The 16,890-nt window shown below is 35.5% G+C and overlaps 1 protein-coding gene across 1 annotated transcript in view; it reads right to left on the bottom strand.

The window, feature by feature from the left end:
• KCNH8 (potassium voltage-gated channel subfamily H member 8) overlaps positions 1 to 16,890 on the bottom strand; it is a 230,048-nt gene that overhangs the window by 156,095 nt on the left and 57,063 nt on the right. The window contains exon 3 of the mRNA XM_019663741.1: positions 3,758 to 3,885. Within this exon, the coding sequence (XP_019519286.1) occupies positions 3,758 to 3,885 (128 nt within the window). The remainder of the gene's footprint in view (positions 1 to 3,757; positions 3,886 to 16,890) is intronic.

The raw sequence follows: 16,890 nt of genomic DNA on the forward strand, positions 1-16,890 counted from the left end.
TATTTTCGCTCAATCCACACAGGAACCTCATAATGCCAGGATTTCATAGTGAGATACTGCTTTGCTACATCCAGATTGTTCTTTGATGCCTATCTGCCACTGCATCCACATTCCACTTAATTCTCTGATGCTTGACTTGCCTCCTTCATCTCATTCTAGGAACAAATTCCAAAGATGGATTTTGGCATAGAACTGAGAAAAGGAGACTGAAGTACAACTGTTGAGCTTCTCATCAAAGCTTAGGCTGGTGCACAGGAGAGAGTTAGGGTCCATAAGTTCTAATCTCCTCAAGGTTGATAAACACTTCTATTTATAATAGGACATGATGGATTCTAATATATATTTTTTCAAATATTTACTGCAATAAGACATTACCAGAAGGCATGGGGGGATATTTCAACTTCCATCCAAATCAGTCTTTTCCTATCATGTTACAGAAATGAAAATTTTACCTTGTTTGAGAGAGAAGCTAGCTCTAGGAGTAAGGGTTGGGAAAAGTAAAGAATTATCTTTGGACTATGTTTTTTATATGAAACATTCGTAATGCTGATGCAAAAGGTCGGCAATATATTAGTTATATCCACAAATCATAAAATAAATCACACCATTTCATTTTCTAAGCTACATAAAATGTATTATTTAAAATTATTTTGAAAGATACTGAGAATCCAATACATCTCATATTAGACTTTTATTCTAAAGGTTTTTAACTCAAATCCTGCATACAACTTGATACAATCACCTGAGTGAAAAAATACATGCTCCACTCCTCCCACCCCTGTATTTATAAAGTTTTATCAAAAACATTTCAAATGGGAGAAAATTTCTTACAATTGGAAAGTGTGCTTTTAGCAAATAGGGGGAAAATACATATTATTTATAACCCTGAAACATATAGAGTCTGCCTAAAGAATAATATGACCAACGATTCTCAATTTTTGTTTATAAATTAGTTATTAATTTTGATGCATATATTTTTTAGTAGCTATGGTGTTTTAACTATTTAACCCCTACCCTAGGAATTACTGAAACACAGTGGTTAAGACTATAGCGTAATCAAGGTAACTGTTTTCTAAACTATTTTTGCAACATTTCTTTGAAACTAACTCTGAATGAACAAAGGAGTAGGAAAATGTTTCTATTGTCACTACACAGAGTAATCCCAACAGCTTAGTGTATACCACTAGTACCCTGCTGGTGGTACTCAGGTATTTTCAAGCACTCTCCTTTCAAGCTCCCAGGCCTCTTAAATGATCTTTACATTTCTTTGTGTTGGAGACACTTCCCAATGTCATGTAACAGACAGAGTGACAAACCAAGGAAAGCAGAAATTAAACACCTTTTCCAAGATGTGCCATGCAAAGTAAGAGCCATGACTGAAAGGTATTGCATCCTGATTGGGGAGAAACCTTGCTAATGGCCTGTTTAGTTGTGTTGTCTGTGGTTGAGTCATATATTCCTAGCCAACAGGACTGGAACAGAGAGGCAAGAAAGGTAGAGGCAGAAGCACAGTGGCTTTGAGTCAAAAGATTCACGGCTGGGTCCCACATCTGCTGCTTTTACTTTTTAGATCTCAAATAAGTTGTTCTTTTGCGTCACTAAAATCATACCTAGTACAAGCTTGCTGTTAAGAATCAAATAATGTGATGTGTGTAAATGGAATCTGTAAATAGCAAAGGGCTACAAAAATATGGAGAAGTCTTTTGTGTGTGTGTGAATGTTAATAGAGCCAGACTCCCTAAAGATTGATTGTTTAGCCAATAAGCTACCCAGATCATTTGTTTATTCTTCTTCCTTCTCTCTTCCTGCTGTTTTTAAGCCACTCTACCCTGTTCTCCTTCAAAGAAGGGCCACTTCTGACTCTACGCTTCACTACCAGAAGAATTACCTGAACTGTTAGAGTCACTGTGTGGATTAGACATCCTTAATTACTCTCCATTATTTTAATGCTCCATCCTGATGTTTGTACTTCTTAAAGAAATGGCAATGTAGCAAATTATCTAAGCAGTGGGAATTATGATTTTTTAAATCAGATTTTAAGTACTGTTCTGCACTTTGTCGTATCGAGAGGGAAAAACAGCATGTTCAACAAATGCATTTTAAAGCTCAATAACGCTTGCCATGTCCAAACGAATCTCAGCCAAAGGCTAGAAGACAGTGTCAGCTTTCAGTGTCGTAGAATCTCTGGCTAATATTTGTTTATGTGCTCTACTCGTTGACTTGCATAGAAACAAGCCCAGATTTGGCTACCTTTGTTCCTTCCTTAGAATGTTTACTGTCACTGAGGCTGACTCGGTAACTGAAGGGAGATGTAAACAGGAACCAGTGGAAGGAAGGCTCCATAGATCAAGTGGTGTGCACTGTTCTAAGTCTATCCCTGGATTCTCAGGAAATCCATGTGACACTAGGCCCACATATCCCTAGGAAATCTTTATATTAAGTCAAGATAAAATAAGCAGTGGGTGGTGACTCTTTAACAGCAGCGCACTGGCAGATCAGCCCCAGCATGGGTGGTGGTCCTGGTGCACAAATGGGTCGAAACAGCTTGTTCTGGCTTCCAGAGGGGCATCACATGGGAGCAGAGCCAGGTGTGCAGCACTTCCATGTCAGCTCTTGCTCCACACCTGGGCCCCTGCGCCTTTGTTTGTTTCGCTACAATCAGATAAGCGGATACTTTTGAATGTCTGATATGTGACTTTTATCAAAGCATTTGTATGTCAGGTTAGGGAACTCGAGCTTTCTATGTAAAAAGTAAGATGCCCAAGAATCCCCCGTGTCCCTAACTCCCAGCACTGCTGGATCTTAGATCGATTCCAAAATAGCTCTGGTTGTTTGCTGTGACTCTTTCTAATATCACTGCCAAGTTAGACCCTGAGTATTTATAACTGCCACCCATGCTCACCCCGCCCTCCAAAGTGGTGTGTGCTAAAGATTCCACAATGCAGATTAACGGCATTCTATCATTTGAAAAATTGTCTTTGAGTATCTACAACTAAACAGGCAAGGATCCGGGTTTCTCAGTGAAGTCTCTTAGTGCTAAGAACGAATGATGAAATTAAGTGTGACACCCTGGAGGATGTGTCATGTAAACCTTTGCGAAGAATCACCTTTTATAGGCACAGTTATTTGCTGTGGCTTTTTTGAGAGATAAGCACCAGGTTTCAGAGAGCAGCTCTCTCCGATCATTTACTAAGAGTGCAGCTTTTTACAAAACTGTGCAATGTGTGGCGTGTAATTTCTAATCCAATGTTCCACTGTGTGAAATTTTCCAACTGCATGTTTGTATAAAATGTAAATTTTTAAGCGGCGTAATGACTTTGATTTGTCCATAGTCCCCCCCAGATAAAAGCATGAAATGAAATTAGATAAAGTGCAAAGTAGATGGTGCTAAAATTAAATTTGAGAAGTTTTAACTGATATACTGTGCATGTGTAATATGACTTGTTGCATCATCTTTTTCATAAAACACAGCCAGTCTACCCCCCATCTACCGCGCCCCTACGAACATATCTCACTGGCTGCAGTAATATTCTAATCTCTATTCTGTGATAACACTATGATTAAGCACTTTTATTACAGAAATGCCTCATGACTGCTGACCTTTTCCAGTTTGTTCTTTATAGGAAAGCACAAGCCAAACTGGAAAAAAAAACCCTAGGAAAGCCAATAAATGAGTAAATGGAGCCCTTCTTTAGCGAATCAAACATTGCCACCAGGGGAAACTCTAGCATTCAGAGTGTACACACATACCACCTACATTATTTATTTTCAATTTGTTCTTTTCTCTTCTTTGCAGGTGCCCAGAGATGTGATAAAGGACTGCTCGACTCCGTCTCCGGGCTGAGTCAAAGTGAGTACCTGCTCTTGATCTTCCTCTGGCTTTGTCTAGGGGAAAACAAAACTCATTAAGCACCAATCAATGCATCATTTCATCGCAACAGAGTCACGTTTTGACAGTTCCTTTTCAAGAGCACCTAGTACATGCTTTTCAACACCTAAAATTATCTGCTGGCTTCGACTGACATTTAATTTAATTTTAGTTCTTTACAATTTCTATATTTTTATCATTATATTAGTTGTATTCGATTTTTTAAGTAAAATATACATGAGCATAGACGTTAAAATGGTTCAGAAAAGGATTAAATTAAAAAATTTACTCCTTCTTTCTTCCTATTCCACACTCATATCCCCATGTTTTTTTTCTTAGTTTTTTCCAGCAAAAATATCTAATATACATGCTATATCCACATTTATGTTAATTTTTCTTTGCATAGATGAATGTTTACAATAAAAACTGTTTATATATTACTTTTTTCAAATCAAAATAACTTGTATATCATTCCAAATATGCACATTGTAGTTCTTCTCACATTCTTTTCAATAGCTAAGGGCGTACTATGTTAAGGATATAACTTGCCTTATTTGTTTTACTATTTCCTTATCATACACATTTAGATTTATCCAGAACTTTAAAAAATTGTGTAGCTAATCCTGCAATGAAAATTCTTAAACACATAGAGCTTTGCATTGATGTGCTAGCGTATTCAACAAATAAATTACTAGGCGTGGATATGTACATTTAAAATTTTGGTATACATATTCCATATTTCATTCTAGCAATTTACATTCTCAGCAGTAGTGAAGGGAGGTGGCTGCTTTACCATGCACACATCAAAATTATGAAATATAAAATGAGTGCTAACATTTTGATAGTTTTAAAATGTGATATTGTTTGAATTTGCACTTTAAAATTATGAATGTGGATGAGCATTCATTTATATACTTATTGGCTATTTACATTTAGTTTTATAAAGTCTATTCCTATTTTTGCCAATATTGAAGTTGTTGGCACTTTTCTACTTATTTGTAAGAGCTGTTTGCATACTAATCTCCATTTTCTCATCATGTATGCTACCAACAGTTTCCATTTGTTACTTGACTTTAGATTTTATTTATGCAGTATAAAGATTAAAAAAATTATGTTGTCACGCTTATCAGTCTATCCATTTGTGGTGTCTAGACATGTCCTGCATAGCCAAACTGTCTTGACTCAAAAATTATTTTTTAATTCTATGCATGCTTTCTTTGAACATCTTTATGTCTTAATTTTTTATTTTTAACATTTAAATCTTTAATCCAATTGGACTTTATTTCAACAAAATTAAGTGGGTACTGCTATTTTATTTTCTTTCAAAGGGGTTATTTTACAAGAGAAATAAATCAATCATATGACATTAAGAAACACTTAGTTTGTATTTGGTCAGTTGGTCCACATACAATTTCATTCTAAATAAATTGTATCTATAATACAATGATTGCAAAATATAAAAATTAAAAACTATTCCTTATCTAAGCTTCATCATCAAATCTTTATGGTATTATGAAGGTTCTTTGATTCATCTACTTCATAAAATTGATTTCATTTGGTTGCTACTTTGGGGAAACTCTATAACTATCATTGATGGCTACTATGTGCCAAGTTCTGTTCTAGATCCTCAGTATTTATTTCAACTAATCCTCATAAATACTGAGATAAGTACTATTATCCTCCATTTACTGACAAGGAAATTGAAAGGTCTAATATCATGACATATGATCACGCAACTAGTAAGGAGTAGAGCCAGCGTGTGAAGCCAGGTAGGTCTGACGTCCCTACTCCTTCCACGCACACAGCACCAAGTCCCTAATGACTTCAACCAATGTAAGGGATGCAGCTTGGTGCTGAGTGTCACATAGACTAATGTGTATCATTGTCCCTGCCCATCTGAGCTTGGACTTCAAGTCTTTCAAAAAATTTAACACCCCCCCCCATTCCTACTCTACCTTGGGTGCTTTTAATGACCAGAAAATAGGATGTTTTATACACTGCAAAATGATGTTATGCATGTTCTAATATGATGTTACATGTTTTCTTTTAATTGTTCACATTTTGCTTCATACTTTGAAAAGAAGTGTAAAATAAAACATATTACTATAGACTTGAATCACTAAAAACAGATTAGAAAAAAATGTAAACATCAAAAGGGGATTTTTCTGGAAACTCATGGCTGAACAAAGCGCATTTCATTGTATTGCTAAAAGTTAAGATCATGTCTCTATGTATTCAATTTTTTGGTCTGCATAGAACTCATAAGTTGTGTCTAAAAATGTAATTGTTAAGCCACGAGAGAGTAATTTTAAATATATTTAAATTTTAAAACAGCCAGAGTTTTATGACAATGTCTATACGAATGTGGTAGGAAAGGCCACCAGGCTGCTTCAGTAATATCAGTCAGCCTCAAAATGCCAGGTGGAATTACAATCATAACGATAAAATGGACCAGATTAGAAACTTATTACAGTCAGTGAGCCAATTCCCTTCTCAGTGGAGCAATCTGATTAATAGCTGAGATTTTCCAAATCAAACAGCAATTTTATAGTCTTAAAGAAAGAGCCCTTCAAAGGGAAATGGGAAAGAACTGTATCTGTCTTGATCTTGGCTCTAAATGGAAGCAAAAAAAGTTTTCCTTGAAAAGTTTTAGTCACAGTTTAACCCTCATGCAAAATTGGGATTGAAAATCATTCCACTTAGGTGATCTAAAATCTTCCAAGCAGAGGAGTGAATTTAAAGTGGTCTGAGTTGGTGGCTCCCAAACGAAAACAAACAAAAATCCCAAATAGAACAGGGAGCAACTCATTTTAAAAATTATATATGTACAAAATATTTATGGCAGCAATATTTGTAGTTGGCACATATACACAAATAAATATATACATATATAAGATAAATGTATGTTCATGTGTATAACTGGAAACGAGCCAAATGTGCATCAGCAAAAGAATGCATAAATTGTGCTATAGTCATGACATAGGATATTAAGACTGCATTAAAATGGACTTATGCGGGAATAAATGGAAACGAATTAAATATTAACATAGAAATATCTCAAAAACATAATATTGAGTATAAAAGCAAGAAATAGAAGAACACAGACAACACAGGTAACCTTTTTATAATATTTACACATATGCAAAACTAAACGTATTGTTTAGGGGAATATATGCATTGTACAAGTACACATAATCACAGCACTACAGCTAGCTACAAAGAGATTAGAAAATATAGTCTCTAGTTGGGCGATTATGTGCCTTACTAAATGGCATTAGTAAAATTATATTTCTTAAATTGGATTTGGGGTGCGTGGGGATTTATAATAATATTTTCATATTACATATATAACTTATATTCTATTTTTTTAATGTAAGAAATATTTCACAACAAAAAGAGGACAACACTAGAATGGTATTAGGCCATTTAACAAGGGAACCTAATCGAACTCTTCGGAGTGGGGAGGGATTGGGGATAGGACATCAATTGCTTAAGACGAATGACTCAGGATTAAAATCTGAAGACCAAATAGTTGTTAATAAGATGAGGGGTAGCAGAGGCAGAAACATTCCTGACAGAGCAAATAAAAGGCGTGAGGGCCTTGGGCAGAAAGGAGTTCAGCATCTTTAAAGAATTAAGAAGTTCAGGAGTTAGGGACATAGAGAATGAAAGGAACAGAAAGGGGGGAAAAAAAAAAGAAAAAAAAAAGGAATCTAGAAGGTAGGCAGAAGCCAGATACCTAGTGCCTTTGAAGCCACATTAAGAATTTTAATTTTTCCTCTACTGAAATGGTAAAAGTATTTAATTAGAGAATAGCCTAAGCTGATCTAACAAAGACCCTAAAGTATATGTATATAGTGGCTGGAAGAAGAAACACACTTTGAGTGTGTATCTTTTTCAGTCTCAATCACTTTTCCTTTCCTGTAACAGAACAGAGATTAGCAATCTAAAGTGGTGGAGTAACTCTCATTGACTTTGGACACAAGTGGACTCCATCTTTGAGTCTAAGGAATCTCCTCTATGTGAAGGAGGAAGAGGAAGTTGAGGGCAAGAAGATTCCAGTGAGGGAGCTAGAAGTTGCACACATCACTTTTACTCACACCATAGCCACACTCAGCTGCAAAGGAGACTGGGAAATACAGTCTCTAGTTGGGCAGCCATGTGCACTGTTAAATCTTAGTTGTAAGTTAGAGAGGGTTCTATTCTTAGTGAATGAGTCCTGGAGGCTAATTAACAGTCCTTGCTCACAAAGCCAGGTTTTAAGTATTCAAATGACCTGAGAAAATTTGAGTTTTCAAAATAATTCATTGACTTGTAATGTGGGAACTGATTAGAAAGAATCAGTAGAGGTTGTTAGGAAATCATTCAAGAGGCCATTTTAATAGATCAGTTGAAACACGACGGTAGCTTAAACTAGAGTGGTAGCACTAGAGGCGGAGCAAAGAAGATAGATGCAAAATGCATTTCGAAGGTCAAGTTGCACAGCTTTGTCACTTAATTGATTATGAAATTATCCCTCTCTTATAATAGGAGGGAAGGAGGCAATTGATTATACAATGTAGGTGAACATATAGGTGTGATGGCAGGAAGACGAGTTGGCTCTTGTCTAAGAGATTTCCTTCCTTCCTTCCTTTCTTCCTAGCTTCTTTCTTTCTCTTTCTTTCTTTCTTTCTCTCTCTCTCTCTCTCTCTCTCTCTCTCTCTCTCTCTCTCTCTCTCTCTTTCTTTCTTTCTTTCTTTCTCATTGACTGTGGAGGATAAGTCAAATGCTAAGGATGCAGGGTAATTCATAGGAATTGGTGGTTTGAAAACAATAAAGAATGCTTGAAATATTTGTTGTAGAGGGTGAGCTGTCAAGCCCTGTAGGGAAAGTGATAGATTTGTCTGGGGAATTTGACTGTCCTATTTGAGGCTGCTGATAATAAATTTAGAGGGGTTCCCATCTGCCCTAGTGTAGGTTTTATTTCAGCACTTCTTAACCACTTGTGTACAGGCCAGAGAAAATGGATTGTTGGTTCTTTTGAGTTTACTGCTTTGCCAAATGGATACAGAGAAAATAAAGAGGTGCAAGAGTTTAGGATATATGCAAAAGAGACTTTAATATTATGACCCATGAAATCTCAGGTAGAAGGAAAATGAAAACAGCAGTGAACTAACAGATAGAAAGAAGGAGATTTCAATGATCTGGTGGTTACCATTAGGTAAAAAAAGGTAAATGAGTAACATATAAGGGGAGAAGGTACCAAGTCAGTAAGCAGGATTATTAAATAAGCAATTTCAGTTTTTGAATAATACTGAGTGAGAATAACTTCCAGGAGAATACTAAAAGTTATATTTATACTTCAGTGAGTTAGGAGTTTTCAACAAAACATCATGTATTGGCAATATTCTCTTAGCTTCCATCATGTTCTAGGCATGAGAGCTTTGTCTTGGTTCTCATTTAACCCATACTTGGCTAGGCATTAGTTTTTCCATTTATTGAAAAGCAATTCAAGGCCATAAAAATTGTGTAATTTGCCAAAATTCAAAGTGGAAGGGCTGATATTTGAGTTCTTAATGATCTTACTTGAAATCTCATGCTCTTTCCACCTCATGATGGTAGAATACAGAGAACTAAGCAGTCACCTCTTATTAGGTATTTTTAATTATCTGTGTTATCCTGTTGAGTCAAAATGGATCTATCTCCTGGACAAGAATTATTTTCTCTGCTGTCTTTTCTTCTTCCATTTTCACTCCATTCCTTGCATCAAAAGAGGCATACACTGGAAAACACTCCCTCTTTAGTTGTTTTTTTTTTTTTTAGGTTCCATTTCCTTTCTACTCCCCCTCACATCCCCTCTTTCACATTATAAAATATTTTTGTAATATAACGTTTTCTGAGAGTGTATTTTCCCATTTAAATATTAATTCAGACATCCAGTTCAAGATGACTTAAAAAAAACATTAAAAATTATAAGACAATATAAAATTCATGAATTTTTATGCTCTGAATTATACAGTCTTGAAAGCAAAAAATTGTTAGAAGCCCAAATGAAATTTACAAAACCCAAATCACAGTAGAATAATTTAACCTGTCTCAGAAATTGGTAGGTCATGGTGGCAATAAATAAGTTATAGAAAATTTTAATACTATTTATTATCTGTAATTAACAGTCATATATCTATGATTCTGTCCAACATAGAATGCCCATTCTTTTCCCGTTCTTATGAAAAATTCAAAACAGTTGATTTAGTCTTGCGAAGACAATTTCAAAAAAATTATAAAAGGTAGAAATCATATGGGTGAAAAAAACCTTCCATCTACTTCAAAGTCTTGCTATTTAAATTTTTCAAATTTCTATATAACTCTTGATTTTAAAGGAAATCAATAAATGAACTTATAGACTTTGGCAAATAAATGAATATTATTTAAAAAAGAGGTAATGTTACCAGAATATTTGATATCCTAACCCAATGGATGTGATCAAAGAATGATCAGAAGAAAATTAATACTTAAAGTGCATGTTTTATGAAAGATGCCATATATAAATATCTAATACATGAAACAAAATAGATGTTTAAAATATAAAATATGTAGAACTTTTCAAGTCACAAAATAAATATGATAATCTGTAAAGAGAAATCTAAGTAAGAGTAAACTAGAAGAATATAGAAATTGAAGTAGAAATAAATTAAATAGAAAGCAAAGTTTAAAAAACACGATCAATAAAAAAAGGAAGAGAAAATAATTAAACTACTGGCAGTTATATTCAAGGAAAAAAATGAAACAAATAATATTAAGAATTTTTAAGAGTACCATGAATTTAGAAGACCTTAAAATTATGAATTACCCTGTGCAAAATTATATCAGAACAGTCTTCTAGATTAAATGGGTATGTTGGAGAGAGGTGGCCAATTATCAAAATAGTCCCAAAACGTAGTAATAACCTTGAATAGACCAAAAACTGTGGGAGGAAGTCGAGAAAAATACCATTTCTCCCACACTGCTTATCACTCAACACTAAAACCTATTTCGGATGGTTTTAAAGGTCAATGTTATCAAGCCTTAAAGGAACAAATAATTCTCTTAAAGCTTCAGAGAACAAAAAAGCCTGAAACTATCTAAATTCAGTCTACAAGTCTGGGAAAACTCTGATACCAAAACTAGATGAGTATAGTACAAAAATATAACTATAACTACCTTAAATATAGATCCAAAGATCCTAAATAAAACATTAGTAAACTGAATATAAAGACATATTAAAAGAAAATGTACCATGCTTATGTGGGATTCATGCCAAGAGCAGTTCCATCTTAGGGAATCTGTATGTAATTCAGTAGATTTATAAAGAAGGAAAGGCAGGGCCAGTTGAGTGGTGTATTGGTTAGGAGTTGGTTTAGGACGCCAGTTCTGAGCAGCAGGGCCCTGGTTCGAATCCCCCATTGAGGGCCAGTGACGCTGTGCCCTCTACAGCTAAGATGGTGAACAACAGCTCGAACTGGAGCTGGGCTGCCGTGAGCCGCCGGTGATGGCGTAGGCTGCCGGCAGCTGGTGTGTGCTTTCGTGAGCTGCTGTGAGTCGCCGTGAGCAGCCGTCCAATGGCTGGTGAGCAACTGACTGCCTCGCCTGGGGACAGCACAATGATAATACCAATATGGGCCAGTGAAGCGACGTCCTCCACAACTAGACTGAAGAACAAAAGGACAGCAACTAGTCTGTTCCCCTTTCCTGATTCCCCAGTGCTGTTCCTCTCCTCCAATTCCCCATTAAAATCTTCTAAAAAAGGAAAGGCATATTATCATCTCAATAAATACTTATTTTTAAAATATAACAATAAATATTCTTTTTTTTAACTTCATGATAAGCAAGCAATAGATGGAATCTTCTTTAACTTAATAGAGAATATCTATCAGTAACTAAGGGAAAACTCTTATTTAATGGGCGACATTAGAAGCTTCACAATATTTGTAATTTGTAGAAAGGCCCACATTTTCAAAAAAAAAATAAAGGAAATATAAATTCATTATGGAAAATTTTAAACATACAGAAAAATTAAAATGCAAAGAAGGCCTGGTTGTTTTCAATATCAAGAGTTTTGTGTATTTCCTTCCAAATTTGTACTGCATTTATTTTTCATAAACTCAGTTGCAGTCATATAGTACATAAACGTTTGTTTCTTGAATATTAAAATTAATACATGTACATTTTTTAAAATTGAGAAATGTAAAATGGCATAAATCAGGAAATGAATGTCGATCATAATACTGTCTTCCAGAAATAATTTAAAATTTGGCGAATTCATTTTTTATTTAGTTCTAGGCTTTTTTATTTTTACATCACTGTCCTTGTATTATGTAAACTAATCTTAAATATAACACAGGAATAATCATAGTACCTAGATATAAAGAGGGTTAAAGTGGAAATACCTGCCAATGGACAAGAGAATGAACTCTTAGCATTATCCAACTAAGAAATAAAGTCTATAGCTGAGTTCATTTAGTATGAATATATATATATATATATATATATATATATATATGTAATCATTTTTAAGTGGTTGTAATGCAAATGGTCATTTGACCACTAATTAAGCCTTGCTATTGCAACAGCAAATGAAAAGATTAAATGATTTTCCCAGCAGAGTTGTAATGCATGTTGTGCTATACTGCCCGGGTTCCCCCTTAGAATTAAAAGGCCTAAGTGTGCAGTTGCTGTGAGTGTGCCTGCCCAGAGCCCTCACCTTTTAGCCCTCAGTCCACTGTAGAATTTTCCTCAGCAGAAGAAAGTGATCTTGACCAGGGTGACATCCTTTTTCCAGAATAGTCTGCATTCAATGTCTTGTCAACATGGGAGTGTAATGGAAGGCCCCCCTTTCCAACCCCAAAGACCACCCAGTTTTAGTTGGTGGTATACTTGGGGGTCAGCCACATATCTTTCTGTAAGTGCATTGCAGCCAACTTCTCCCTCTGCTCAGCCCTTCCTTCTCTTCCTTTATTCTTTTTTTTTTCACTTTTTTTTTAAGTTTTACAATTTATTTTTTTTATTTTTATTTTTTTTTGAAGATTTTTATTGGGGAATTGGGGGAAGGGAAACAAACAAGTTGCTGTCCTTTTGTTCTTCAGTCTAGTTGTGGAGGACGTTGCTTCACTGGCCCAAGTTGGCACCATCATTGCGCTCTTCCCGGGAGAGGCAGATCAGTCGCCGGCTTCTGGACGGCCGCTCACTGCGGCTGCTGGCCGCTCACGCTGGCTGCTGGCTACACACAGTAGCCCATGGCAACCCACTGCAGCAGGGACTGCAGCCTATGCTTTCTCTGGGGACTCACGGCAGCCCAGCTCCAGGTTGAGCTGTTGTTCAGCATCTTAGCTGTAGAGGGCAGTGTCACTGGCCCTCATATGTGGGATCCGAACCAGGGCCCTCTGGCGTCCCAAGCCAGTTCTTAACCAACGTGCCACTCGGCCGGCCCTCTTCCTTTATTCTTAAGCATTGTTCCTAAGAGGACTCCCTAATAAACTTGCTGCAATCTCTATCTTAGAGCTGGTTTCCAGAGGTCCCATATAGCAACAGTGTTGTAGCTTAACCATTGTTCACAGGGTCAGAATAAACACAACTAGTTGATGTTTAAGTGATGCTCTAACAGGGTAAGAGGTACCATCTGAACAGTGGGGTAAAGGATGTGCCCCAGAAAAAAACATTTACTGATACACAGAAATGACTGGGAGTGAAAGAAGAATAATGTAATGAATTTCTATAGGGCCTGATTTACTCCATGAGCAGAAAAATCCTGGATTAATATATAACTGGTCCAAACTGGTTAATGTAAGACACACATGTATAGTTTCCACATTCTTACATTTATAATTTTGAACCATTTCTATTGGCTGGAATACATCTTCAAGTGATTTTTTTTAAGAGACATCTATGAGTTGTATGTTTTATGATTTTCCATATAATGCATTGTATAATCTTCTATTGTGAATTTTGTGACTCTGAGCAGGTAACGAAAGCCTGGTCATCGCTGGGTCTATTGGAGCGGAGGAATACATGGCAGGGGAGTGGGGGCAGTCCAACCCAAGTGCAGGCAAGAAAGAGAAGTGTTGTCTATAGAAAATGTAGAAACAATAATAAATTCAGCAATGTACCTTTGGTCAGTTTTGCCACCGGGTGCTGGCAATTTAAATAATTTCAGTGACAAAACACTGTCCTCCTGCCAAAAATCTTATGTTGATCTTGGTTCAAAACAATTGCTGTTGTTATTGTGGAATTTTAATAATTGATGTTAGCTTCGAAATGAACACATTTATAGCAAAAATTACAGAGCAGGAGAAATGATTTCCAAATCACTGATAAAGGACTCGTCTATCTAGAACATAGAAAGAACTTCAAAACTCCACATTAATAAAACTAAGCAATCCAATTAGAAAATGAGCAAAATGAAGAGACATGAAGAGACATTTCGCTGAAAGAGGATATAAGAATGGCAAATAACCACATGAAAACATGTTCAACATCACTAGCGATTAGGGAAATGCAAGTCGAGACAATAATCAGATATCACTACACACCTACTAGAACAGCTAAAATGAAAAATAGTGATAATACCAAGTGCTGCTGAGGATGAGAAACAGGATGTTTCACACATTATTGATGACATGTAATGTGATACAGTCACTCTGGAAAATATTTGGCAGTTTCTTGAAAAACAAAAACAATAATAAATACATATTTAACCATACAAACCAGCAATTACAATCCTAGGCAATGGTCCCAGAGAAATGAAAACTCATGTTCACACAAAAACCTGTGCACAATTTTTCATAGTGGCTTTGTTTGTAATATCCTAGAACTGAAAACATTTTGAAAATAACCAAAATAACTCTCAATCAGTGAATGGTTAAATAAATTGTGGTATAGCCATACCACTCAGGAATAAAAAGGAACAAGCTATTGATATGTGCAGCAACTTTAAAAAAGCTAATGTCAGAAGGTTATGTACTACATGATTCTATTTATATAACATTCTCTACTTGCTGGAGATGAAGGACAGATGATTGGTAGTAAGGGGTTAGGGACGGTGGAGGATAGGGGGTAGGTATGACTATACAAGGGTAGTAAGGGGGAAACATTTGTAATGCTAAAATAGTTATATATCTTGATGACGGTGGTAGTCACACAATCTACCCATGATAAAATGACATAGAACTATATACACATATTATACTAATGTCAGTTTCCTGGTTTGACATTATATATAATTATTTAAGCTGTAACTATTGGAAACAACTGGGTCCTCTCTCTCTACTATCCTTGCAAATTTCCCTAAATCTATACTATTTTAAAATTGTCAAAAAAATAATCTTCAGGTTGTGTCCAGGTATTGGTCTGTTTTTATTGTTTTTTGAGGTCTTTTCGTTGCTTTCCACACTTGAGAATCTAAGATTAATGAAAGCTTGGAGCTGCTTTTTCATGCTCAGTGATGCTGGCCCACCCCAAGAGTTTGTGTCAGTTTGCAAAAGGAGTCTTTCTTGAAAACATGTTTCTTCCATCTTTTATAAAATTGATACACTGCCTTTTCACAAAGATGGTGCCAGAAGTGAAGAAGGAAGTCCCTGCCCCTCCCAGAGCCCCTCTGGTACACTCATCACCCAGCTTCAACAAGTGTGAATACATGTATGGTCTTGTTTGGTCCCACTCACTTTACTCCTTTAGTTTTTTTAATTTTTTTTATTTATTATTATTATTATTATTTTTTTATTTTATTGTTAGTTTCAGGTGTACAGAGCAATGCAATAGTTACCCTTTTCACCCTCACAATACTCCTTTAGTTTTGTTTTTGTTTTTGTCTTAGGCAAATTCAAGGCTATCTATCTATCATCTATCTATCTATCTATCTATCTATCTATCTATCTATCTATCCATCTATGTATCTACATACATACATTATACATACATACATGATAAGTTTTTAAAACAGAATCACAACATATATCACATAAATGTATCGCCATATTTTTTAAAATATTATCAAATATCCAGTCATTGAGGAACTGTGGTTTTTAATTGGGATCCTTAGATTCCCGGAGCCTAGAGGAAGTATCATAAGGATGGAAATGTGTGAGTGTGGGACAGACAGGAAAAATTACCAGGTAATGCACTAGGTCAAGAAGCCCCATTTCCATGTATCTAGCTTATAAAATGAACTTCAAAATGACATTTTCAAAGAAAGAACTGTGTCATTTCAAGAAAATGGAAATTACTAAATAGGTAATCTTGACTCAAATAAGAGAGTAGTATTAGATCTTTATCCAAACTAGGAAAATAGGGACACTCAGTAGAGACGTGTATTGGATAATGCAGTAGGTGTTTAAGCTTTACACAGTTTCTGGCCTGGAAGACATATTATTTTATGGTTTAAAAGGCTTGTTCCTCATAACTTAATACAGAGACAGAGGCAAGTCAGTTACTAACTGTTGCCATCTTTACTTAATCAGGTTCTTCATTCATTTCATTATATATGCTCTTCAGTTCTGCGTGAGGAATTTAAGTCACTAATTGGGGGACGTTTGGGAGGAGCCTTTATGCAGGAACTGGCTTAAAAGACAAAGGGAGAGTTGTTTTAGAATTCAATGGCAGGACTTCGATTTCCTTTGAATAGCCCTCTTAGTGAATTAGAAGAAACCAAAATAATGCCACAGGATTATTACAAGAGTAGGTAGCTATCCCTGAGAGTGAGAAGCAAAAATATCGAAAGTGATTTTTTAAAAGTATGAGAAGTCCAAGCAGCAAAACAGCAAGAAAAGAAGTGAGGGATTAAGATAAAGAGTTCACAAATTTAAAAAGTATTATTTGCATTCTAGATGTGAAGATCAAGGTTAGTTTAAATAGCCATACGAAGCAATAAAATCCCTTTGAATAATAATATATCAAATTACAAAATGACCCTTAAATATTTTTTATTTTAATATATGTTTGAACAAATTTTTATTTATCCACTTTTATATATTGATACTTTTTCAGCTAAATAATGGATGTGTGGAGTTTTA

Source organism: Hipposideros armiger, unplaced genomic scaffold (genome assembly GCF_001890085.2).
Source record: "Hipposideros armiger isolate ML-2016 unplaced genomic scaffold, ASM189008v1 scaffold_403, whole genome shotgun sequence".
In the NCBI taxonomy this organism is placed as follows: domain Eukaryota; kingdom Metazoa; phylum Chordata; class Mammalia; order Chiroptera; family Hipposideridae; genus Hipposideros; species Hipposideros armiger.